General features: G+C 34.0%; 1 protein-coding gene across 2 annotated transcripts in view; it reads right to left on the bottom strand.

Annotated features, from left to right (window-relative positions):
* Positions 1 to 1,330: 1,330 nt before the first annotated feature.
* SLC35F5 (solute carrier family 35 member F5) overlaps positions 1,331 to 27,749 on the bottom strand; it is a 40,278-nt gene continuing 13,859 nt past the window's right edge. For both annotated transcript variants that reach the window (XM_025277225.2, XM_044936235.1), the window contains exons 8-16: positions 22,841 to 22,922; positions 21,995 to 22,082; positions 19,654 to 19,718; positions 17,649 to 17,753; positions 14,065 to 14,224; positions 8,359 to 8,449; positions 5,571 to 5,725; positions 4,949 to 5,035; positions 1,331 to 2,168 (exon numbers count right to left, since the gene is read on the bottom strand). In XM_025277225.2, coding sequence (XP_025133010.1) covers positions 4,960 to 5,035; positions 5,571 to 5,725; positions 8,359 to 8,449; positions 14,065 to 14,224; positions 17,649 to 17,753; positions 19,654 to 19,718; positions 21,995 to 22,082; positions 22,841 to 22,922 — 822 coding nt within the window. In that variant the 3' untranslated portion in view covers positions 1,331 to 2,168; positions 4,949 to 4,959. The remainder of the gene's footprint in view (positions 2,169 to 4,948; positions 5,036 to 5,570; positions 5,726 to 8,358; positions 8,450 to 14,064; positions 14,225 to 17,648; positions 17,754 to 19,653; positions 19,719 to 21,994; positions 22,083 to 22,840; positions 22,923 to 27,749) is intronic.

Raw genomic sequence — 27,749 nt, forward strand, 5'->3', positions numbered from 1 at the left:
ATACCTAGATTTCTAGGTAATCACAGCATGGAAGTAATCTACCATAACTATTTCTTGAGAAGATGAACCCTCAACTACAAAGATGCAGGAAGGAAGTCCTCAACTGCTCATTTGCCATGGTTACAGTATTCAAATATAAAAATCATTGAGATAGATATAACTAGGAGAGAAGATAATACTGCAAAGCAGTAGTAATTCATACTTTCAGGTAAGCAATAATACTGCTTCCTTCTAAAGAGGCTGTTCATTGATAAAAAGCATAATAGCCAAGTGGAAGAAGACCTCCTCAAGATTTTTCCAATATATTAACAAGGCTTACTACTTCTGGAATCCTGAGTGACAACACATGATCTGTATGGCATATGAACACAGAGCACATGGACAACTAAAAACTTCTGACTTCAACTTCTTTTCCTACCATATTTAGAGAATAATTTAAAGTTTTAATTTCACTATCACTGTTTCAACTCTTTCATCCTGTAATTGCCACGAAGTACTGGCAAACAGTCAAAACAGCAAAAATAGAAAGTAGAGAAGTATACAGATAATAAATTTCAACCAAACTTAGTCTTTGAGTAACTGAAATGTTACTTCAGTAGTTTTTTCCAGGATAAAATTTCTTAGAAGTCCACATTCTTTACATGCCTTTAACCTGTGCCAAGCTAACAAAATCAATTATGATTTTCAGCATAAGATTTATTGGTGGCACCAAATAGGAGAACAGATGTCTATTTTTTAAAATTTAATGTTAGCAAGAAACAATCTTTTAAATTAATGTAATATAAAAATTCTCAGGACAAGCTAAACTTCACTTTAGACTTATAGTAACACCAAAGCAATTTTAAGAATGTGAATAAGACAAACTGAAGCTAAGCATTACAAAGGGAATTCTTAAAAATCATAATTCTTTGAACTGAATCATAATTCAATTCTTTAGAAATTCTAAAGAGAAATGAACTAGTCTCACAAAACTTGAGAAGGAAATGGGTTCTGATTAATCAAAAGACTGAATGGATTCTGGGACATACATTCATCCTCTGAGGTCTACAGTGAGTAAAGTCCAAGAGCAGCTGCACAATAAGGATGTAAGTCTAAGAGTTAAATCAGGAGTATTTTATATTTAATCTAATCTTGGTAGAGGAAAAGTTCAACTGTAATTTTTAAAGTAGAATTTCTTCTTGCCTCCCTTCTTTGGTTTTAAACCATAAAAATTTATTTAGGAAAACTAAAATTATTTTAAAAAGAGGCATCCAGTCCTAGAACAATTTCGCATATTTATATATGAAAAAATCAGAAACCAATTGGTAGATCTGTAATACACACACACACATATATATAAACATTTTATTTTAATAATACTTTATCACTTCAATTTATATCATTCCATTATGAAAATGTTTAATTGAAGAGAGGATATTTCTTCAAAACTCTAAATAAGCAGAGCTTTATCAATTTATAGCATTATAGCCTTTAGAAATACATAAATTCTTCATTTTACAGTAATACTTCCCCTTTAAAAATTCATCATGGTTTGTCACAGATTTAAAGTACAAGGCACCTAATGCTATGAAAGGATAATACAGTATATGCAGTGTAAATGAAACAGATCTGTCAAACATTGATTCTTTTTAAAGTCCTACCAAATTTGTGTGAACATATTTGTTGCATAAATTAAACATTTTTTGTTTTGTTAATTTGTAATATTCTACAAAACTGAAAAATATAATTCGTACCTATTATAGGCAGCTTATTTTAGCATTTTACCTGTAAGAAACACTGATCTATATACTTAAAATGATTTCTGAAAACATTTTCCTAATATAGTCCAGCATTTAACAAATAATAAGTGAAAATAAAGTCTTCAGAACATTAAAATTTTATTCTTTGATTAGTTCAAATTATTTCATCAGTTGAATTCCTTGAGATGTATAAGGCAGGTTGGTCCTTTAGATGGACTGTAGACCGAAACTTCCTATAACTGTAGTGGTATGTACACAGCTACATAGCAAAGTACTTCATTATGAAAATGAAGACAAAAGATATGAGGAAAATATGTTTTAGAGTTCCAAAGAACTGAAACTGTTATTTTTCAGACTAGGCACTGAAACATTTTTCTACAAAAACTTGCCAGAGATTGTCTCTTCGCTGTATACTACTCCATCATCAAGCTAAAAATAAAAACAAACACATAATCATCATTAGATTACAACTGTCATTTTTAATTTTCTAATTTATATTTTAAAAAGCAAATTATCTTAACATTGAAATATATATCAAACAGTCTATATACTTAAATAACTGGATACTAGAACTTGAGGTGAGTACTAAGAACTGATGTAAGTGAGTTCTACATGTTGACTGACATCTGATGCTATTTTAAGATCACAAAATAACAGTTTTATTCATAATACATCCTACCATTATCCCTGTGGAGATAAAGACTCCTGCCTAACCCAGCCTACCTTATTCTACTCTATTATAGTCTATCTTCTTTAGTCTTCACTATCTTCCCTTTATCTCGCTCTCACTTCTAAAAATTTCTGGGTGAGAGTGGGTATGGATGTGAATATGAAAATGATGCACAGCATACCAGGGAGGGAAAAATGCATAAATTAAACCATTAAAAAGATTTAAAGAGGGACTTCCCTGATGGTTCAGTGGTTAAGAATCTACCTTCCAATGCAGGGGATGCACATTCAACTCCTGGTCAAGGAACTAAGATCCCCCATGCTGTGGGGCAACTAAGCCTGTGCCCTGCAACTAGAGAGCCTGTGCACTCCAGAGCCCATGCACCGTATCTAGAGAGAAGCACACATGCCTCGTTGATAGATTCCATGTGTAGCAACTAAGATCCAACATAGTGAAATAAATAAATAAAGCATTTTATAAAAAAAGCTTTAAATAACTATTTGCATCTTTTTAAAATTTAAATATGGCAAAATACATATTTAGTTCTACTGTCTCCAAAACCTCAGGAGAAAGACAATAAAGGGATTTTTTTAAGGTTTAAACCACATGGACAAAGAACAGAGACAAGAATATAGCAGCTAATTCTTAGTTAGCAATGAAGAAATACAACCAGGTATCTCTGTAGGGAGAGGCAAAGGAAACAACTAAAAATAGGTAGACTAAAAACATACAACTAAAAAACTAAAAAAATGTACAACTAAAAACGTACTAAAATTGGTACAAAGTTTATAGAAAAAGGCAATTAGATACTCAGATGCCGTCCCTTCACTTTTCACAGCTAGTCAAGTGCCTCTTCTCTATCCCAGGAGAAGATCTGAGGTTAATTCTCTAAAGAGGGTAGGAAGAAAGGGTCTTGGACTGGTTAAATGCCAGGCACAATCGTACACAGTTCAGGAAAAATAACATTTATATAGTCATAACTTGGTAAACACTGATAACATATCTATCCAAACCACACGGTAACTATCCTGGATGATGAGGATGAAGGAAGGATACAGGGTTGGAAGACAAGCAAGTGGAGTGGAAGCAGAGGAGGGGGAAGCTGAAAGTAACCTATCTTATACTGCCATAGTGGGAAAATCAACTGAAGATGCCTGAAACTGAAAAATCAAGAAATAGAAGTATAAGCATGGTACTTAGATGGAGAGGAAAATACAGAAAGAATCAATGAGGAGTTTAAAGGGACTCCTCAGGGTGGGAAAAAAAGTGAGAGCAGTATAGGCAGGACAGGAGACAGCTGCACTGAACAAGAAGTCTTGTAGAACTCTAACTCTTCACACTATTGCATGCATAGCCATCCTAAGAGTAAAAACTAGAAGAAAAGGGGACCAATCAGGGGTTCCCTGGTGGTCCAGTGCTTAGGAATCCGCCTGCCAATGCAGGGGACACAGGTTTGATCCCTGGTCTTGGAAAATCCCACATGTCATAGAACAACTAAGCCCATGTGTCACAACTACTAAACCCGCAGGCCTGAGAGTTCTGTGCTCCATAACAAGAGAAGCCACCACAAGAATCCCATGCATCACAACTAGAGTAGCCCCCACTTGTGGCTACTAGAGAAAGCCCACACATAGCAGTGAAGACACAGCAGCCAAAACACAACAAAACTCTTTCTGTCATGTAAGAAATATAAAAGATACTATTTCTTAAAATTAAAAAAAAAAAAAAAACTGTTCATGAAACACTGTTAAGAGAAAAGCATAGTCAGAGAATCAGGATATGTTGGATGTATCATGCCAGTTATGGTAAACACACAAATGCATAGAGAAAGGACTGGATATACTTGGTAATCACTTATTTGGGTCAGGTACCATATTTCATGTGTTTTAAACTTACCAAGTATTCAATACTAACAACTTTGTGAGGGAGGTTCTTCTGCAACCCCACTTCACAGAGAAGAAAACTGAGGCACAATGAGGTTACGAACCTTGCATAACGTCACACAGCTAGTACACACAGAAGCTGGAATTGGATCCCAGGCAGTTTGACTCTAGAGTTGGACTTTCTCAGCCTCTAAGCTGTATCAACTCTCAAAAAAATTAATTATAGGAAATCGATTCTGTATTTGAGCAGTACAAGAATAAGAACCTGGGCTTCCCCAGGGGTTCAGTGGTAAAGAATCTGCCTGTCAATGCAGGGGACACGAGTTCGATTCCTGATCTGGGAAGATCCCACATGCTGTGGAGCAACTAAGCCTGTGTGCCACAACTATTGAGACTGTGCTCTAGAGCTCAGGTGCTGCAACTAAGGAGCCCAGATGCTGCAACTACTGAAGGCTGTGTGCTCTAGAGCTTGTGTTCTGCAACAAGAGAAGCCACTGTGATGAGAATCCTGCGTATGGCAACCAAGTAGCCCCCACTCACAACTAAAGAAGAGCCAGCACAGCAAAGAAGACCCAGCACAGCCAAAAATAAAAATAAATAAACATTTTAAAAGAATAAGAACCTTATTCAATACTAATGTCCACTAACATACAAACCTGGAATATAGCTAACTAGCCCCATCCTCCTGAGAAACACCATGCATAGGAATGAGACTCTCACACTGTTCACTGTCTTCTGGAACCCTTAAAAAAAAGACAATAGTTAGGAAAGCTTTAGACCTGAAAGGAACTTTTACAAATGATCTATTCCACTGGCTAATGCCTGAGGTCAGACCTAAGACTAGAGCAAGACTGCTCAACAAACTGTCCCAAGTTCTTTACAGAATGTAAGAAGTTCTTTACATTCTGTAATGTAATGTTTTAGAGAATATAAAATGCTTTCTCTCTTAAAAAAAAAAAAAAAAGAAAAAGAAAATGAGGCAATGTTACCATATTTTATTATGAATTTTGTTCACATCAATAAATTTTTTCTACACTTAAATTTGTTACAGCAAAACTGTAAGCACTTTGATTTCACCTGTGAATTAAAACATTTTTTACAAAACAGCAGTTATGAAGAAACTATCCTATCACCCATAGATCTGAACAGATTCTTTTATCTGGCATTGTATATATAATATTATAATCTTTTAAAAATTCTTCATAGAATCTCTAAAAGCTAGGTCAGCATAGTATGATTAGCAAACATTTGAAAAATTTATATTGGAACTTAACCTACTTCTGAATTCGATGTTTTCTGCATATAAAGGCAAAAATTCTTCTGATTCCCACCATCACAGGATCCCAATTATTGTAATGGCACAGGAGAGTTGCAATAAAAAATGAAAAAAATACAGGGATAGCGCCTGCAAAAAATAACCAAGAAAACTGCACCTAAAAATAAGAGATAGGAAAAAAGAAAAAAAAAACAAAAACCCACAATTATCATTAAGACAATATTCCCTTAAACACAACTTTTACATTTGTGATAACTTGGACAAATAAATTAAAACACCAAGAAAATAATACTAAGCACTGACAATATATTAAGAATGTTATTATTAAATATAAGGATTTACTTATACTAATCACTTGCTTCAATTACCAAAAAAATAACTTCTTACTTAGAAAATATCCTAAAGGAAAGGCAGGAAACCATGCTTTTCAGTTATTAGGCAAAATACATCAGAAATAGAATTATGAATTTTTAAGCATCTGTCTTACATATCACACTGCCCATTTGTTCTTTACTGATTATTGACTATTCTCAAGTTGATTCTTCCCCTCTAGTTTCTGAAGTCATTTTTTAAAAAATTCCCATTTATAAAAAACTAAGTTATGCTATAGCTGTGATATTGTGTTACGTTATGGGTCTTTTCTTATGACAGTACTGAAAACAGATGAAACTCTTAAGTGAAACTTTGGCAAACAATTTACTGATGAAATACAGCTTGAAAAGAAAAAGATTTCAAAGGAAATCACAACTAAGTAAAGTAAAGACTACAAAGAGAAATACTTTTACTAGGAAATGTGAGCCAAAGGAGACAGGCAAAGCCTCAGTGGTGAGGAGCTCTCAGATTGCTAATCCTGACCCTCCAAACCATCATTTTACCTGGATTATCAAGAAAATTAAAAATAATAAGATCCCATAAAGTTACCAAAAAAAAAAAAATTATTTCCTTTACCACCTAGATTCAACTTAGGATCAAAAACAATTACCAAAAAAGCCTACACTGATTAATTATTGAGACTCAGCTGCAACACACTGGTAGTTTACTGTCAAAATAATGATGAAAACAGTAACTCCTATCTTTAAAATAGGGAAGAAGAACTGCTTACTCTTTCTAAGTATTAAAGAAATGAGGTTTAGAATCAAAGGCAAGACTCCCTCTTGTGGGAAACATATACTATTCCATTTCATATTAGCTTTAGTCAGAGTAAAGTATTTGTGAAAATAATTATTTATTTATAAAGGACTCATAATGCATAACACAAGGAAAACCACTAATAAATTTCAGCACGCACATTCTTCTCATATGGTACATATACACAGGCTGAGTCAGCCTAACACCTAGCAGTCAGTACTAAAAAGTCTTCACATTGTTATCAAACTATTGGTGTAACATATTCTTGGAATATTTGCAGGATATTTAATAATCTAGAAAAAAACATGATGAATTTAAATGACCCAAGAACAGAAAAAATACAGTATAAAAACTTATGACTAATTAGAGTTAAAAACGCAAATACAGTTGACAGAACGATATCATGACTATTCAACTAAAAAAATCCTACTGAAAAAAACCAAACTTCATAAAGGTAGGTGAAACTCTAGATGACTTTTACAGGCAAAGTTCATTTTTAACCATGCAGTTATTTTTATGTTGCCAAATAATAAAAAAACTTCTAATTTGAATTCCAGCAAGCTATGAGGACAAATTTTTTTTTAAAAAAATGAAGACATTTATTAACAATGAAAACTGCCCACGTAAACAAAAAACGTCTAATTCCTGAATATATCTGAATACAAGTCTGAATGCAATCAGGGATGCTTCCTATTATACCAAATATCAATAAGTTAAAAACAAAACAAAACAAAATGTATCTTAAGCACAATAAATAAAATTAATGAATGCAAAAATTTTCAGAAGCTATTGATATCTATAAAAAACCTAAGAAAGTAAGTTATTCCCACCATGTTTCTATTGCAGTTCTGGGACACACCCTGCTACTTTTTCCAGAATGTTTCTTCTGCCCTTAATTCCCACCAAAGGCTCAGCCTACTCATTTAACTAAATGCCTGATGTGCAATCAAGAAATGACTGTCAGTGTGTTTTTCTAATCAATTATATATACATATATTTTCCCTTCTGTTTTGCCTCCATCTTAAAATATTTGAACAAATTACAGTATCATTTACTAAAATTAAATTCGCTATTACAGGTCTTCTTAAAAATCCAAAAATAAAATTAAACTTCAATTTTTATTTTTCAAATCTGCAAAAAAGCTGATTTTTCAAAATATCAGTATGGTAAAGTTCATTTTCACAGCAGCTACCAAAATCGTCTGATAAGCATCATTTCCCTAGTTTCACTGATTTTGGTTGATATTCAAGATTATGACCTGAAGATGTAGAAAGGCCTGGATATTATATGATGTATGATTTTAGTGTTATATATATTTTATAATATTCACATTCTTTGAAAATCATGGTATATGAAGAATAATTAATTCTCAATTACAAAGATTTCCATTCTTAACCACAGCAAATACATAATATACTGAATCAGAAAACAAAATTAAATAACAAAGAATTGTTTTTTAAATAAAAAACTAAATGTGACTAAATTACAAAGATGACCATTTCTTTGGTACTTTTTATATCTCTATGTAGTAAAACAGCTTGGAAGAGAAGGCACCAAGTATTATTCATGGTCATCTTTATAATTTAGTCACATCCCTTAACTTTCATTATTAGCTCTGATTTAATAATATACTTAAAATATATAGTAAATAGTTTGCCTTACCTTTTGCATACACATGTCAGCTATTATGGATAGAGGTATTGTAAGGCTTAGTGCAAGTGTGCCTATCAATGATGAGGTAAGAAAGCAGCCCCTAAAAAAAAAGGAAAGAAATAAAATATACATTGCCATACTGAAACAACAAAAGAACCAACAAAAAACAATGACCAAAAATTATCTATCCTCGCGGGGGGTACTTCCCTGATGGTCCAGTGGTTAAGACCTCACTTTCCAATGCAAGCGGTGCAGGTTTGATTTCTGGTTGGGGAGCTAAAATCCCACATGCCTTGTGTACAAAAATCCAAAGCATAAAACAGAAGCAATATTGTAACAAATTCAATAAAGATTTTAAAAATGGTTCACATCCAAAAATCTTAAAAAATAAAAATTATCCTACCGTATAGGCAAGAGAGATCAGGATAAAAGCTTAGGACGGACTAACATAATAAAAAATAAAGTTACTAAGATAATTCTCAAAATTCATCTTTAAATATTAAAAATCCAATATATAAATATACAAATTTCAAAAGATTTTATACTATTTTCTAAATCTGCTTACAGATGATATTCAACTTTGAATGTATAACTTATATTCTGTTAACACTTTTTATAAAACTGTCAGAAGAATTCTTAGTTTTGTGATAATGACACTTAGATAACAAAGGAAACAGCTATAATAAAAGTTCAGAACAATAACTTATAACACAGTAAGAAAGTGATAACCAACAGGTGAGTCTATCATTAAAGCAAAAATATCTTGCCCTCATTAAAAATTAAGTACTCTTTAGATGTTTGTTGCTCTTTTGGTTTGGCTTAGTATCAGAAAAAAAAAAAAACTGAGTATTTTTTAAGGATCTTTCCTTGCTGTTTTTCATTTTTCTAGTAATTGATGTAACCAAAACATAAGCTCTTCATTTTATTTTCACATTGAATTATCAATGTTAGTATCAAATTCTGACATACCAACTGCATATAATTTTATATAACTGAATGAAAAAAATCAAGAAAAGCATTGTATTGAATAGATATTGAGTGCATAAAAATTAATTATAAAGCTGTAATATATATATAGTTAGGACTATAGAACTATGGAAATTATAGGTAAGTAAATTCTAGCTGTTAGGGTTAACAATATTGTCCTGAAATAAAAGAGGCTAACTCTTGATAATATCAATAACCTCAGATATGCAGATGACACCACCCTTATGGCAGAAAGTGAAGAGGAACTAAAAAGTCTCTTGATGAAAGTGAAAGAGGAGAGTGAAAGGTGGGCTTAAAGCTCAACATTCAGAAAATCAAGATCATGGCATCTGGTCCCATCACTTCATGGGAAATAGATGGGGAAACAGTGGAAACAGTGTCAGACTTTATTTTTTGGGGCTCCAAAATCACTGCAGATGGTGACTGCAGCCATGAAATTAAAAGACGCTTACTCCTTGGAAGGAAAGTTATGACCAACCTAGATAGCATATTCAAAAGCAGAGACATTGGCAACAAAGGTCCGTCTAGTCAAGGCTATGGTTTTTCCAGTGGTCATGTATGGATGTGAGAGTTAGTTGGACTGTGAAGAAAGCTGAGCGCCGAAGAATTGATGCTTTTGAACTGTGGTGTTGGAGAAGACTCTTGAGAATCCCTTGGATTGCAAGGAGATCCAACCAGTCCATTCTGAAGGAGATTAGCCCTAGGATTTCTTTGGAAGGAATGATGCTAAAGCTGAAACTCCAGTACTTTGGCCACCTCATGCGAAGAGTTGACTCATTGGAAAAGACTCTGATGATGGGAAGGATTGGGAGCAGGAGGAGAAGGGGACGACAGAGGATGAGATGGCTGGATGGCATCACCAACTCGATGAACATGAGTTTGAGTGAACTCTGGGAGCTGGTGATGGACAGGGAGGCCTGGCATGCTGCGATTCATGAGGTCGCAAAGAGTCGGACATGACTGAGCAACTGAACTGAACTCTTGATAAAGTGTGTCACTTTAAGTGTTCAACAGAGGCTGGACAATTAGTTCTTATCGATGTGGTAAAGAGATTCAAGGGAATGCCTGCAATTCATAAGCTTCTCTGTGAAAAGAGTATTTGGGGATCAAATATTGGGTTTAAAAAATTATTATTGGTCTTTTCTTTTTTGGCCACACAACTTACAGCATCTTAGTTCCCTCACCAGAACCAAGGCCTGGGACTGGCAGTGAAAGCACTGAGTTCTAGCCACTGTATCACCAGGGAATTCCCTGTTTTTTTTTTGTTTTTTTTTTTTAATTATTTATTTGGTTGTGTCAGGTCTTAGTTGTGGCATGTGGGATCTTTCTTTGTGGCTCGAAGGCTCTTCGTTGCAGCACGTGGGCTGGTCTTTAGATGTGGCATGTGGGGTTAGTTGCCCCACAACATTTGGGATCTTAGTTCCCTGACCAGGGATCCTAAACATGCACTGCCTGCATTGGAAGGTAGATTCTTAACTGTTGGACCACCAGGGAAATACTGGGTTTTTAAAATACATTTGTTCTTAGAAATTCATAATGCAAAGTAATATCAGACCGAGTCTGAGATGAAGTATTAAAAAACCCATTTGACTTATAGCAGGTTTCCCAATTTAGCTGATGGCTGAATTCATTTGATCTATTATCCATTCAGGACACTTCAGGAAATGCTGAGACAGAGGACTAGGTGGATAACCTCACATCTACACTAGCAGTACAGTATATGGAGCTAATGGTGCACTTGAAAAAATTTTTTAAATAAACAATGAGTGACAAGTACACATCTCTAATTTCCAAAAAAATTTACAACTGCACTTTTAAATCTTTAGTATGCTACTCCATACATGATTATATATATGCTAAAGTTAGTTGTCTATTTATAGTTAACATAATCTTGCCTTCCTAAAAAGAAAAAAATCATCATACATGTAGATTATGACTTCTGATTTAATTATTTTTAAGATATAAAATGATATAAAACATATAGATATGCTTCTTATAGTTGTTTTGAGTTACAATAACACCTAGAATTTAAGGGACATGAAATTTGTTCCATTACAGATTAACTTACTGCTACTGAATTGTTACTAAACATATTCTTAAGTGCTTGAGTATAGAAGTATATCTGAAAAATAAAACTTTTTTGAAGTCCTGAAAAATCCAGCCCAGGTAGCTTTGATCATAATATATGACTTTGAGTGTTCAGTTTTATAACAACAAAGATTCAAATACACAGTTGGGAATATAAACTGTGTTCCTTCTGTGGAGGATATTTTGTAACTCTCTATCAGAATCAGAAGTCCATGTGTTTGATTCAGTTTTTTTCAGTATTTATCCTATAGAATAATTACGTGTATATGCAAAAATATAAGGATGCTTAATACCATATTACTTTCAAAGCAAGAGACTACAAACAAAAACATCTCTCAAGAAGGAACTGGTAAAACACATTATGTTCTATGCATTATGTTACATAATAGATTGGAGCATAACAGATTAGAATACTAGACAGGCTTTAAAAAAATGAATCTAGTGGCTGATATGTAAGGATTTACAAGACAACAATTTGTGGGAACAAAGAAAAGTAAAGAATGATATCCATAGTTTTCATGTCAAAAATAAAACAAATTGGAGGGGGGAGATCAAGAGATTGATACACACTTATGTATGTACAGATAATTTTGTATTGTAGAAGGCTAAGAAATTAACAGTGGTTGCCTTTGAGAAAAAGAAATGAAAATTTGGGGTAGGAGAGAAAGATTATTTTTTCATTATAATCCATTTTGTACATTTTTTAAATTTTAAAAAAGTTAAATATAAAAAAGAATACTTCAAAACATGTTATTTTATTATTTAAGAGTAAAATTTTCCAAGGGTGCAAACTTAGAATGCTCACCTTAGAGAGCTTACATATGTCACAACTTGTATTTATTCATCCTCAAAGCCTACATTAAAATCTGCTGGCATAATGAAACTCTATTCTATATATTTATTAAAAATAAAACTCTCAATAAGGAATGAGTATTTTAACATTTGAAAGTGGCACTGTCCATGTTTACTGTAAGTCTTAATGTAATACGAACCATACTAAACCTTTCTCTAGTCCAATATCCAAAATTTTTTTAAATTATTTCTTTCAAATATGTAAGAACTCTTTGCTTTGAAATTTTCTAATTTAAACTAAACTTAGAATAGTACAGAATATAAACTTCTATTAAAATACAGTGACTGAATAATCATTTAAAGCATAGGGTTCACTGCGTTGAACCCTCTTAAACAGCCATCAAAAATGGTTGAAAATCAACAATTCTCTAGGGTTCAACCAAGTACACTCAAAACATCACCAGTAAGTAGTTTCATCAGCCCAGAACCAAGAGTGGAAGGAGGCAAGAGAAACGATATAACAAAAGAAGTGATAGGATAAAAGAACAAGACAAATGATACATATTAATACATAAAAAAGGTAAGTCCTTTTGTTTTAAAAAAAAAAAAAAAGAGCACCTAAAATAATTTGTACAAAATGAGGAAATAGATTTTGATACCAAAGGGTTCTAGATCAACAAAGGAATTTAAGATAATTACATACATTGTGTGCGTGTGTATTACTCAGTCTAACAACCTCATGCTCAGTCTTGGCAACCCCACAGACTGTATCCTGCCAGGCTCCTTTGTCTCTGGAATTCTCCAGACAAGACTACTGGACTGGGTAACCACTCCCTTCTCCAGAGGATCTTCCTGACCCTGGAGTTGAACTCGGGTGTCCTGCACTACAGACAGATTCTTTATTGTCTGAGCTACCTGGAAAACCCAACTACATGAATTACTACAATATAAACTAAACCTTTAAGTACTACATAAAAGGGAGTGAGAGTGGAGGACATCAAGGAAAAAGATACTTCCTTATTTGGAGAGGGGAGACAAGTGCAGGTAGCATATTAAGCAAGACTTTATGGAAAAGGCTATTTTTGTTGCAGTCTTTTGCAAGGGAAAACTAATCAGTAGTTTAAATGGTATGCAATAAAATTCAGTCAGGAGCTTAAGTACAATTTGTGTTTCTAAGTTTCTATTAGATGGAAATAGAACTAAGTATTAAGCTCGATATTTGAAGGTTTTCTTAAACACTATATAAGATATTGTCTTCAAAATATTTTAAGATTATTATCACATATCAACATAGTTGATACTACATTAAAGTATGTTAAAACCTCAAATTAATCAAACCCTAAAGCTTAGGGTTTATATATCTGCCTCACTCATATGAAAAGTCCTGAGAATAAACAAAACAAAAATCTGAACAATCAAACAGACATTTCAAAGACTCCTGAATAAGCAAAGTTCCCAGAATCTCACTTAGAACTCATGTATGCATACCTGGGATACACATCTCCTAAGTGTGAGTGTCCATTAGAAAATGATGCCTTTAATCTGCATAACACTGTACTTTATAAAACAGTTCTATAAATATAGGTCATTCATATCCATCTAATCATTCAACAAAGATTTATGAACTTCTATATGCAAGCCACTAGTCTATGCAATGGGAACACAGAAATTAACAAAAATTAAAACAGTTCCTGCTCTAATGGAGTTACTGTATTAAGTTGTAAGTATATAAGGTGAGAAAGTACATAGGAAGGGCCATCAGAAGACAGAAAATATAGAAATGCTTAAACTAGCCAAAAGTCAATAAATTCATAACTAATAAATCACAGGGTAATAAACAGTACATACCACAACCACAGGAACTCTGAAAGCACTGTTCCAATAAGGCCGTTAATGACAATGCACATTAACACTACTTTATTGGGGAACTCAAAGTCCTCAAATCCAGTATAATGAAGTAAAAAGAAACCTGGCCATAAGAGCAGCAGATTAAAGAGACCTACAAAACCTAAACACGTATAAAAGAGACAAAAAGTTAGTAACTGTGATTTATTTCAATCTTTCAAAATTGCAACTCTACAATCAGAAAACATTAGGTTTCCCATAATGAGCTTCATTAGGTTTCCTTAACTGAAAGTTCTGTTACTTCTGTTTTTAAGTAAGTCCTGTGGAGAGATGAACACAAGCAAAAACTTTATCAAGCGACTGGGGATCACGGAGTCTTCAAGGTTCAACTATCCCTACTGCATAGAGCAACTACTGAAGAAAAAACATTTACAATGATTCAAAAAGATTGGCTGTCAACATTAGATTATGATAATATAGTGTCCTGGAATGTAAAAGGAATAACTCGTGCATATCTGTGTGTGCACGTGTTCAGAGTAAATTATTACGATGAACTACATACACTGTTTACTCTCTGATTCAATCTGTATTTATGTTTAAAGCACCCATGCTATGCTAGGGATAATGGAGGAAGGTTCCAAAAAAAGATAAAATTCTTGTTTCCTGCCTTCCTAGAGCTCATAAGCTAGTCTGTGAGATTACATACATACACAAATAGCTATGTAAGTATGAACTAAACATGGACTATGTGTAAAGGATGGGTATAACATTTAGTGGTTAAGTGCATGCTCTGCAGTCTGACTGCCCTGGGATCCAATCCCACTCTACCATTCACTACTACTGTAATCTTTAGGCAACATGCTAACCTCTTGCAAACCTCGGTTTTCTGATCTGTAAGTATAAAATAACATTTAATTAGGTTACTAGGAAGATTAGACAAAAATACAACACAGTACATGGCATGAATAAACAGTTAACAAATGCTAACCATTATTTTAAATATAGAAATGTGAGCTTATATATGACTACACACATGAAAATGTAAAGACACAAATGTTATAATTTTATAGAAGTTTTTATTGGACTTTCTATACAGTTTAACTGGAGAAGGAAATGGCAACCCACTCCAGTGTTCTTGCCTGGAGAATCCCAGGGACGGGGGAGCCTGGTGGGCTACCGTCTATGGGGTCACACAGAGTCGGACACGACTGAAGTGACTTAGCATACAGTTTAACATCACAATTTCACTGTGAGATCCAAAGGTAATTATAGAGCTTCCCTAAAAGAGAATTACAGTCGATATATATTTTATATTTGCTGCTAAATAATAAACTTGTATTTAGGATGCCTAGTTAAATTGTAATAGGGAGGGAATGCCCACTCTCTATCTGCCACTAAGACTTACAGTACCTGCCTTCTCTGAAGAACTGTCTTGGAGAGTGAGTGACCAAGTCTGTCTTTCCCCAAAAGATCCCACCCTCTCCCCACTCCACACCCTCTGCAGCCAAATCCTAACGGCTCTAGGCTAGGACAATTCTGAGGACTGCCTCTGCTCCCCCTATGCTCCCTGCCCAGGGACCTATAACAAGCTGGCCAAGCCTCAGCTGCACCAGAGATCACATGGTTCTTGCCCCTTCTCTATTCTGCTTATCTAACTCGCTTGTCAGTCTTTCTTACAGAGCACCCCTTCCATGAATCTCGCACACCAAATTACTGTCTCATATTCTGCTTCCAGGAAAACCAACTTAAGATACCTAGTGATAAAAATAAACAACACACACACAAAAGGCTTGTATAACATTAAAAAATCATTGTACTTAAAACACCAAACTTTGGGGTAAAGCATCTGCCTGCAATGCGGGAGACCAGAGTTTGATCCCTGGGTTGGGAAGATCCCCTGGAGAAGGAAATGGCAACCCACTCCAATATTCTTGCCTGGAGAATCCCATGGATGGAGGAGCCTTGTAGGCTACAGTCCATGGGGTCACAAAGAGTCAGACACGACTGAGTGACTTCACTTTCACTTTGACATTATCAGGAAGCAGATCTCTTTTTGTTCCCTGAACTTGAAGCCTGTGAAATTCCGCATGAAGTGACAACCTTTGGATCTAGAGATGAAAGGTCCAAATCACTTCACCGGTTCTGCAGATTCTCATATGCCTCATATGCTTCTCCTCTTTCCTCAACTGAATGCTCCAGCACACTGGATCTACTCACTATTTCCTGCTATGCTCTGCTCACACCGTGATGCCCAAAGAACTTCCCACATCTCAATTCTAACTACTTCTTCTCTAATTCTGTCTATTCTAAAGCCCAGGTCAAATTCATATTGCTTTACATATCATGGCATATGTCTACACATACTCTCCAGTAAGAGTAAAGAAGCAATTTTTCTTCAAAGCTGCCAATCTTAAAAAAAAAAAAACAAAACTGCAAAATATTAACATTTCAATCCATTCCAGATGGACTCTGCTATGACTTCAAAATAAGACGTCATTAAAATTATCTTCATATTTAAGGTATACTTAGGAATTCTCTACTTGAAAGCAACTTGAGTGATCACCCAGTCTGGTGGGTTTTCAAAGACTTTATTTTTGTTAATCATTAGGTGCAGATATTCAAACTACTTTTAGTAGAAAAATCATTTCTACAAATTAATTTATAATGCTAAAAAAACAACAAAGCAGAATTGCTTCAGTAGAAGCAGCAGAGCAGTCTGGGAACCAAACTCACACATACAACTCCACTTCCTTCCAATCTTCCCAGGATCCTTCATAAATCAGCTACTAACCTAGTCGAATCTCCTCATTTTCAGATGACTATGAGATAAAAGAAGTTACAACAGCTAGAGTTCAGGTCTCCTAGTTTCCTATAAGCTGTACTTTGAATTCTCATCCCTAGGCTCCATTATCTACTGATATTTAGATATCATTTGGAACATATCATGTCAATGTACTCTTCTTTTGTAATCCTAGATATCAGACTTCTTTACTGAGCTCATTTCAGGCAAATAAGAATTTATAAATGATATTAGGCATTTACCAAAATTAAGAATTGATGCCCAAAACTGTAATTGGGTAATTTAAAAAATTTATGTCATAAAAGAGTCTGAGTTTTACAGTACAAATGACCTACAATTTTTAGTAAAAATTAGCTCATAGACAGAAATAGTATTAGACATCATTTTGGGGCAATTTCCCCAATTCTATGCTTCTAACAATTCAAAAATGGCAAAATGTATAATACAACAGGTAAACCCTCACATGCTTATAACAGCATAACCAGTGATATCAATGAGGAAAATATCTGATTTACAGGTTAAAGATATTAATTTGAAAAAGGTATGTTAGAATTTCTTTTACCTCACATTGAGAGAGTGAACATTTCCTCCAGGTCCACAATTATGCAGAACAAGATAAGAGAAAAACACTGAGAGTGGACTTCATCATCTTTAAAGTCTAATGATTTTAAAGAATTACAAGGGGGAGTGGAAAGGGAACCTTTCCTACTCCCTCCAAAAAACAAAAACAAAACCCTAAGTTAATCATTCAGGGTACATAGTCTCAACAAGTTAAACATATTCTTACCAAAGAACATTGGAATATCCAACTTATCTTCTCTGTCTACTTTTCTCTTAATCATAACAATATAAACAGCATAGAGCATGGCTCCAACAAGAGACCAAATGGAACCTGTAAAAGTCAATATAATAAAGTATTTGTTCACGAACTCATTCAACACATACTTAATTAAAATCTGACACAGTCAGGTCCTATTTCAAGAAATGAGTACTATTCAAATATGAAAAGATAAAGTATAACCCACCTTTTCCATGTCCTCCAGGAATATAGGAAGGACTTTAAAGTGTAAACCAACAAATACAAAATCATTCACCTTGATGATTTAACAAATCAGTTATACATGTTATAATACCAACACTTTGGTATTTAATTTTGAAGTGCATACTTCCTATTGTCCCGTACATAAACAATTTTGAGACCTGACATAGCCAACTTAACAATGTTTTCTTCCCACTCTAGGCTATTTATTTTGTTCCCCCCACTGCCATGTATCTACCACCATTTTCAAGACTGTTTTAAAGTCCCACACTGTCACCAAGCATCCTCTTTCTACTCCACTAAACTTCCATCCTACTTGTCTTCTATTTTAGACAATTTAATACTTACTACAGTTGAATCTAGTATGATTTTATTCTCTAGGGGTTTCATTTTGTCAATCATATATATTGATTAAAAGAAAAAACTTCTTGACAACTGCAAACACATAATTTATACTTTTTAATGTTCTAAAATATCTAACATAATGTAGCACTAGCAGTTCCTTCCTGCGTAATGAATATTGATTCTCTTTAATATATTAACTCACTCTCAAAAACATTTAAGTAAGCCTTTAAAAACAGCTATAATAAGGTGCTATTTGCCAAGTGACCACATTCAATACTTTAAATCAATTATTCAAAAGTTCAATGTTTCATTTATTTATTATTGCTATTAAAGGATAGCCTGTCAACAAAATCTCACACACAAAACACATATATTGTTTTAAACATACAGAGCTGCTCTAGGTGAGAAAAAGCTAAGACAGTTCAAGAGACACAGCTCCCTGGGCACTATCCAGGAATAGTTTAGAAAGCATTATTCTATTCAATGGACTTTAAATATCTAAAGAAAGTATACAGAAGGAAACCAAGGAAGCTGGATTCTTCTGTTAAATCTAAACAATGGATCAAAAACTAAGTGCTTACCATAGCAGTAATTGTTTCAGGTAAGAATCAGAAGAGCATAACAAAATTAGTGGCTGCAAGCATGATGGGCAGGATATATGTATAGTCTCCATATCTCTAACAAGATGCTTATTACTTACAAAGGGAAAAACTAGGAGCTACACTGGAGCAACCTGACAGACATCACTTTAAAATTAATGTCATTAGTAATAGAACAAATAAATATCATGAGCCTTCTTGATATGATGGATTTGTCAGGACACAGTATCACTTCCATGGTATTCTTGCCAAAAATGCACAATATTCATTTAACCATAAAGAAATACCAGAAAAATAAATTGAAGGACATTCTACAAAAAAAGTGGACAGTATTCTCCCAAAATATTAAAGTTATGAAAGACAAAAAATGACAGTGGGATAGTCACAGATTAAAGAAAACCAAGGAGACATACCTAAACGCAACAAATGATCTTGGACCAAAAGAAGAACATTAGTGGGGAAAAATGGTGAAATTTGAAAAGAACCTACAGACTAAATAAAAATGACTGTAATCACTGTTAATTCCTGATTTTTAAACCTATACTGTAGCTATGTATGTTATAAATAGTTAAGAGAATCTGGGTGAAGGTTATATGAGAGTTCTGTGTTCTATTTTTTAATTTTCTTACATTATTTCCAAAGGAAAAACTTTTTTAATAAAAGCCTTATTAGTGCCCACCCTCTGTGTGTGTATCTGTGTGCACATGTGTGCATATGCATGCACGTGTGTGTATGTGCACACGCACAATGATATGCACAGGCCTTTCTTGTATACTCTAACAGGAAGAATTCAAGAGTCAGATACTTACCTATTGTGTTTCTTCCAGGAGACTTTTCAGATCCTGATAGATTTACCAGCACAACACCTCCAATGCTATGAGAAATAACCGTCATTACTGACGAGTAACATAATAAATTCCTTTAAAAGACTAATCATAAAGATCAAAGTTATTTACAAGTAATAAAGACTAATCTTAACTTTAGGTCAAACCATCAAAAAATTCATGATTTAATTAATACTGAATAATATGAGTATCGGAGAAGGCAATGGCACCCCACTCCAGTACTTTTGCATGGAAAATCCCATGGATGGAGGAGCCTGGTGGGCTGCAGTCCATGGGGTCGTGAAGAGTCGGACATGACTGAGCGACTTCACTTTCACTTTTCACTTTTATGCATTGGAGAAGGAAATGGCAACCCACTCCAGTGTTCTTGCCTGGAGAATCCCAGGGATGGGGGAGCCTGGTGGGCTGCTGTCTATGGGTTCGCACAGAATCGGACATGACTGAAGCGACTTAGCAGCAGCAATATCAGTATACTATAAGTGCTGTACTTGTATTAATTCATTTAATCCACATAAAATGACTGACATTACCTTATAAGGAAGGTATTATTAATCATTACCGTTCCCATTTTACACATGAGAAAACTAACGCACAAAAAAATGAAGTAACTTGACCAAAATCACATAGCTGGGATTGAAATGCAGGCAGTCTACTTCCGGAGTCTAGTGTTCTTAACTTGCTATGCTTATCTTCTGCCTTTCAATTAGGAAAAAGTCAATTTGTCAACCTTCCTTCAATCTTTTTTTTTTGAAATGTATGTGTATTAAACGCATATAAACCTAGCAATAGTAATAACTCTTGATATTGTTATGGTTGTTTAGTCACTAAGTTGTCTGACTGTACAACCCCATGGATTGCAGCCCACCAGGCTCCTCTGTCCATGGTATTTCCTAGGCAAGAATATTGGAGTGGGTTGCTATTTCTTACTCTAGGGGATCTTCCTGACCCAGGGATCAAACCTTCATCTCCTGCATTGGCAGGCAGGTTCTTTATCACTAACCCACCAGGTAAAATCATAATTAACAGTAAAATTATTCTTAAATATTTAAATAAATAATTCCATCATTTTAATGGATAAAATAAGACCAAATAAAGGAGGCAGAGAAATCAGAGGTTATTTCTTCATTCAACTGTTGCTTATTGAGCAATAGTTTGGGTTAAGCAATGAACAAGAGAGATGTGATTCCCATCCTCCCGGAGCCTTATATTGTCCTTCTATTTCTGTGCATCTTTCTACTTTTATTAAGACAACACAAAGAACAGTTAGAAATAGGCATGAATTGTGAACAAAGCTGGATAAACCTCATTACTTCCCTAATATAAATATACTGTATTTTCCTAGTGTAAAAATTCATCTGGCTAAATCATGGGCCAGTCATGTAAAAGAATAAATTTCTAGCATCCATGAAGTCTAAATGGTCAATCAGTTGGCTCGACCAGACTGCCCATGAAAACTACCACTGTCAATTTACCCTTGTATCTAAAAGAGAGAAACACCACTTTGTGACTGCCAAGAACCAGTCTCTATTATAATTACTTTTTTATATACATCCTTCAAAACTGTAAATTAGATGATACTATCATCATTTTGCATTCAAGGAAATCCTCTCAGAGAGTTAAGGGGAAGTGGCCAGGGGCAAACAGAGCTCTGATTCAAAGCCAGCTCTGATAGCTCAAAAACATTAACCTTTCTGGTAAATTATTCTGGTACCTTCTCTGATTTCTGATTTTCTCTTACAAAAACAAGAGTTCCATCAAATCAATATACCTATTTGAATACTGACTGTAAGCAAAGCCCTATGCTAGGCCTTTGATAACACAAAGAAGCAGAAAACAAGGATTTAGCCTTTAATGGTTTAAAATCTCCTAGGGAAGACAAGACAAATAAATACAAAGCTAAATAAAAATAAAAGATTTAAATTAGTTACTAATGGTACTTATGTATTATATTACAAATAGTAATACATAATTGCCAGATGGCTTATACAGAAAATAACTAAAAGATTAAGGCTGAGACAATCAGAGACAACTGCATGTGAATGTCAGTACAATACTTGGTTAAGTTCACAGTCTCATGAATGGGAACCAAACATCCTCCCTTCAGTTATGCTCCCTAGGAAGGTTTTGAAAACTAAAACTAGCCAAGGATGTGATGCAGAGCTGATGTTCATTTAAAACCTTCTTTTATCTTCATCTTTCTCTGCCTATATATGATATTATAATATAAACTCTCCTCTATCACTACCAGAAATGCTTTAAACACTGCATTTTTAAGAACAAACTAGCTATTATACTATATTCTTACCTTAAGATTACAGCTAAAAGTTTAGAAAGAGTGAATCTATCTCCACTGTTACTTGGAAACATTGCAGCAAGGATTAAGGTAAAAAGTCCTGTGGAAAAAAAAAGATTTAAAGAAAGATACATTCGCTTAAATAAACACTGTCAAAATTATTTGTTACCAACTTGATTGTTTAAATAAGTAAATTACTTATTACCTAACTTTTAAATCTTGTCATTTTTAAATGACTAAGAATACGACTACAGTTACCTAGGTTGAAATGTTCAAAGACCATACAAGGAAACAGTTTCCAAATTAAACTGTTTATCTCACCAATACAGATCAAATACAGTCCTATTTATTTTAAAACTACCAAGAGAGTTAAACTCAGCATTCACAGTAATATTCTGACCTCATCATAATCAAGTATGTGTACTACAGTTATTTTTACAGCTCAAAAATACTTTTTTTATCTTCCAGACCTGGAAGTTGATTCAATTTTAAAAATAAAACATCCTTCATAAAGCAAATTATAGATCTGAAATAAGCAACCACATTTCGCCAAAGGGTCGAAAAAAATATCCTTAGAAAGAATATGTGAAAGGAAAGACAGCTACAATACAAAGGGTCAGCCTATAAAACTTTATATACAATGTATTTTTGTTGCATAGAAAATACTGTAAAGCATTAGAAGGAATATAAACAGTACAAGGATATGGTACTAAACTTAAAGACTAAGTAGTAGTTACAATACATTAATATATGTTAAAAAGAATGAAATAATTTATAACAAGATAAAAATATTTATATGTACACATATATATCAGAAATAGGCCTCGAGTTATAATACAGATAAGACAAATTTCTTACCAGAAGTTGAGGACAAAATATTAACTATAGCAACTTGTGTGTCTGAAAGTGCTTCTTGATATGAGAAATTTGCCAAAAACCACTAAAGAAACAGAAAATAATGAAACCTAATAAATGACTTATTTGTATTTGTTATTATAATTTATAGTCCCCTCCTTCTTTTCTCCTGCTAAATACTATTATAAGAAGTTTTAAATTTTGTTTTGTATTGAAAAATCACAGGCCTAAAAAGAAGACACACATTTATATCAGACCAAAAATCTTTGCTACCCAATTTTCTTAAGAAATGAACAAATTGGTTAAAAATTAGCACTCTTCAGGCTTCTTTAAAAATTATGATAAATTTAATATCAAATCAACATTGAAATTTGATTTATCTAAGCACTGATAGTATTAAATTTATCTAAATCAAATTTAAGAGAAATCAATTGAACAGGTGATGCTTAAGGAGATGGAACTGGCCAGACTGATACAGACAAAGGCTGTATTCACTTTGGAAATTTTAGAATGTCCAAGAATACTGTGGATTTACTGGCTAACTGTGATTGTTTCTCTGATTCTCAAAACTGGAGGTTTTCCAGTTATGGGAATTTTTTTCCCCTTCTTTCTTCCCTTTTGCTCATCTAGGCTAGGGTATCCTTATATTCCCAACCCTGGGCCCACTTTGATTTAGAGAATAAGAAATAAGGCCTCTTTTGATGAAGCCTGATGTTTGTGTGTATGTGCATACAAAGTTATTTTCACTGCCATCATATATTCTAATGCAATTTACAACAACTTATCTATTTTCTGTTGGTGGACATTTTTTTGACTATTCCAAACAATGCTACCAAGAACATTTTAGCATATGCCTCCTGGGACACATGTGCAGGAGTGTCCCTAATGTAGCATACATTAAGAAGCAGATTGTTGGTCTAAGTAAATTAACTGCTTGTCTACCTGTTTTCTGTTGGTTAAACAGATGGACTGGATAATCATGTTCTGCTGGAGAATGATTTGTCTCTGTTAAGGGAGGGACATCTCCTGATCTCTTTCAGAACTTTTAGTTAAGTGAGTTACCACTTGATTATCAGCATTTATATTTCAAAGAAGCAGTATAGACACATGATCTTAGCACACTGCTAGGAGGCAGCGGATGGTTGAGAGCCTAGAAGTCTCCATTCAGTCTACACTGTAAGCTAAAGCCAGACTGAAAGCACAGAAGAGACTCTGATTCCATCTGTAGTCTTCTGACATCCTAATTTCACTTGACTATCTAAATAAAAAATGAGGTTAGCAACTGGTAGGATGGGCAATATCAAATATATATGCAATAGGAGCCACAATTGCTTGCAGTTGATGCACTAAACAAGAAGCAGAAGATTCTGCCCTTTAATTATCTTTTGGAGATTTTCTGCAAGAATAGGTAATGCTTATCAGGTGATAATTAGCTTTCTTGACCTACTTCCCTTACCATTTTAATACTTAAATACTGCGCTCACTTTCCAAACAATCTCACTGCTCTCTGCTAATGCAAGATAAAGAAATAAAATAAGACCATTTAGATGGTAGGAATGCAAAGATTCTAACTACTCATCATTAGCTATGAACTCTTTCCAGAAAAATCTTCCCATTCTCCAGTTCTCCCCAAATTCCATTCTCTGGCTCTCAAACTCAAGGCAGCCTCATCACAAAGTAAGACCATCTCAATTACCCTCCAGCAAAAATTATTTTTCCAATGTTTCTCTTCATTATTTCAGAGTTGAGGACAATCACTTGCTAATAATTGAGCTATCACAAATAATTTATATAATACTTCATTATTTCATGAGTGGTAATTGATTTTAAAACTAGCGTAAAAGCCTGTGAGACCTAAATTGTACTTTACAGAAAAAAAACTGTAACACCATAAGCCCTAATGAGACAAAATAATTAAAGGAGGGCTGGCAAATACAGTAATTATTAACTCCTTTTGAACTGCAATGTCCAATACACTAGCCACTAGCCACATGTCACTATTAAGCAAATGAAATATGGCTAGCTTGAATTTAAATGTTTAGAAATTGAAATAAAAACAGAAAATGAAATGAAATAGAAACAAATATTTAAAAATTGAAATGTTTAGGAGATTTTAGTACAAAAAAAAGAATGCAAACTATCTCATCAATCATCTTTATGTCAATAGTATGTTCAAGTGTTTTATATACATACAGTAGACTAAATAAAAATATAGTATTAAAATTAACTTTACTTATGTGGTATGGATGGACCTAGAGTCTGTCACACAGAGTGAAGTAACTCACAAAGAGAAAAACAAGTATCATATATTAACGAATATATATGGAATCTAGAAAAATGGTACCAATGAACTTATTTGCAGGGTAGAAACTGAGATGCAGACTTAGAGAGAGGACTTGAGGATGCAGTGGGGAGGGGAGAGTGGGATGAATTGGGAGGTTAGGATTGACATACATACACTACCATGTGGAAAACATAGCTAGTGGGAAGTTGCTATATAGCACAGGGATCTCAGCTCAGTGCTGTGATGACCTAAAGAAGTGGGATGGAGCGGGTGGGAGGGAGGCTCAAGAGAGAAGGAATATATGTATACATATAGCTGATTCACTCTGCACAGCAGAAACTAACACAATGTTGTAAAGTAATTATACTCCAAAAAAAGAAAAACAAAGAATTAATTAAGGCCTATAAAGTGTTTCAAAGGCCAAAGATGAAAGACATCATACTAAGTACAAAGCCTCATTATGGGCCCTGCAGTTGATGGAATACAAAAACTCATTTATGGTTGGCAAAATTCTGAAACAGCTAAATTTTCAAATAATTCTCAAATAAAGATACAAGAAAAAAAAATAACTTTCTCTTTTTTTAACATGGGCTACTAGAAAATTTAAAAATACATATATGACCTATATTTGAGGCTCACATTATATTTCTACTGAATAGCACTACTCTAGACCTCAACTAAGCTTATCGCTCTACTGATAAGGTTAGGTTTCTAAAAAGTTGAATTCCTGGACTGTACTACTCTGATTTCCTATACAAATGCCTTTACTAAAGATTAACATAGCTCCCTGCTCTTATATCAATAATTTACTTAAGACTGATTTTTCATAAAAAACTATTAAAAGTGGATGCAATCCAAGTGTGTATCAATGGATGAACAGATAAACAAAATGTGGTACATACACAGAATGGACTATTATATAGCCTTAAAAAGAAAAATATTCTGAACATGCTACAAATATAAACCTTGAAGAATAAGAATAATTTATTAAATTATGAAGTGAAATAAGCCAGTCACAAGAAGAAAAATGTTGTATAATTCTATTTAAATAGGTACTCAGAGCAGTTAAGCTCACAGAGACAAAAAATAAAATGGTAGCTGTCAGCAGCTAAGGGAGGTGGGAAAGGGAAATTATCATTTAATGGGTATAGAGTTTCAGTTTTGCAAGATGAAAAAAGTTCTCCTGACAGGCACTGGAGATGTTTGCAAAACAGTGTGAATGTATTTAATGCCACTGACTTGTACACTTAAAAATAATTAAAATAGTAAGCTTTGTGATATGTATATTTTACTTCAATCTTTCCAAAAGGTTATTATCTGCAGATATCTACCTGTAAATCTGCTATACAGAACAATATCTTGCTGCTGCTGCTAAGTTGCTTCAGTCGTGTCCGACTCTGTGCGACCCCATAGACAGCAGCCCACCAGGCTCCCCCGTCCCTGGGATTCTCCAGGCAAGAACACTGGAGTGGGTTACCATTTCCTTCTCCAATGCATGAAAGTGGAAAGTGAAAGTGAAGTCGCTCAATCGTGTCCGATTCTGTGCCACCCTGTAGGCGGCAGCCCACCAGGCTCCTCTGTCCATGGGATTTTCCAGGCAAAAGTCTGGAGTGGGGTCCCATTGCCTTCTCGAATAATGTCTTACTGCCTATGAAATTTAGTCTCTCAGTTTTGAATTGGGAAAAGTTAACTTTATCAATAAAGAGAAGTACTTCTTTTTAATAGACAACAAAATATGTAAATCAGAAAGGTCTCCTTCTTTCCTTCCTGTCAAACTGCCTAGAGATCAATTGTGTGCTTTCTTTTAGTGGAAGTTCCTGACATAATCAACCCATTCCACAGTCAGTTTGCCCCCTATACAGACATTATATGTTTAATCTGGTTCTTATCTCTCTCCTCCTTTTAAACTTTTACTATATAGATTCTTTGCGTTTCACCTCATGTCTCCTTTAAAAGTTAAGAGATAAAATTAATTAATTTTAGTCTTGCCTTACACATTTAAAACAAGGTAATGGAAATCATAATAGCATAATCTAAATACATGAGCCTTAATTTAAGTTAACCTTATTACATATGTAGTTACCATATTATAACTCCCAAAGATTCTTTGATTTTCATTCCTGAATATATTAATCAAGGTATCACTAAAACAGAGGTTATTCAGGCAGAGGATGGTGAAAAATTGGCTATGCAGTATATAGGAAGCAAAACTGTAATGTAAAAAAAAGAAAATCTAATAATCAGGCTAATAATATTGACATTAGCACTGCATCATTACCTAATTTTTTTAAATGCTCAGTATATATTTAAATCCTAAAGGTTCATACAAAACAACCTTGGACTAGGTTAAGTATTAAAATTCATTTTTAAATTGTAAATCAGAGTTTTTACTAACTCAGACAAGTTGTCTAATCCAAGATTAGCCTAAAATAATATTTTATTTGCTAAATGAATTTTTTATGTGAAACACTAAGCATATTTTTTGGCTTCTAAATCAAAATAATTGAGAAGCTATAATATAATAAAATATTCTGAAAAAATGTTTACTATAAATACTTGTAATATTTTGACCACATTTATATGGCTTCCCAGGTGGCACTAGTGGTAAAGAACCTGCCTGTCAATGCG

The sequence above is a fragment of the Bubalus bubalis genome, chromosome 2 (genome assembly GCF_019923935.1).
Source record: "Bubalus bubalis isolate 160015118507 breed Murrah chromosome 2, NDDB_SH_1, whole genome shotgun sequence".
Taxonomy (NCBI): domain Eukaryota; kingdom Metazoa; phylum Chordata; class Mammalia; order Artiodactyla; family Bovidae; genus Bubalus; species Bubalus bubalis.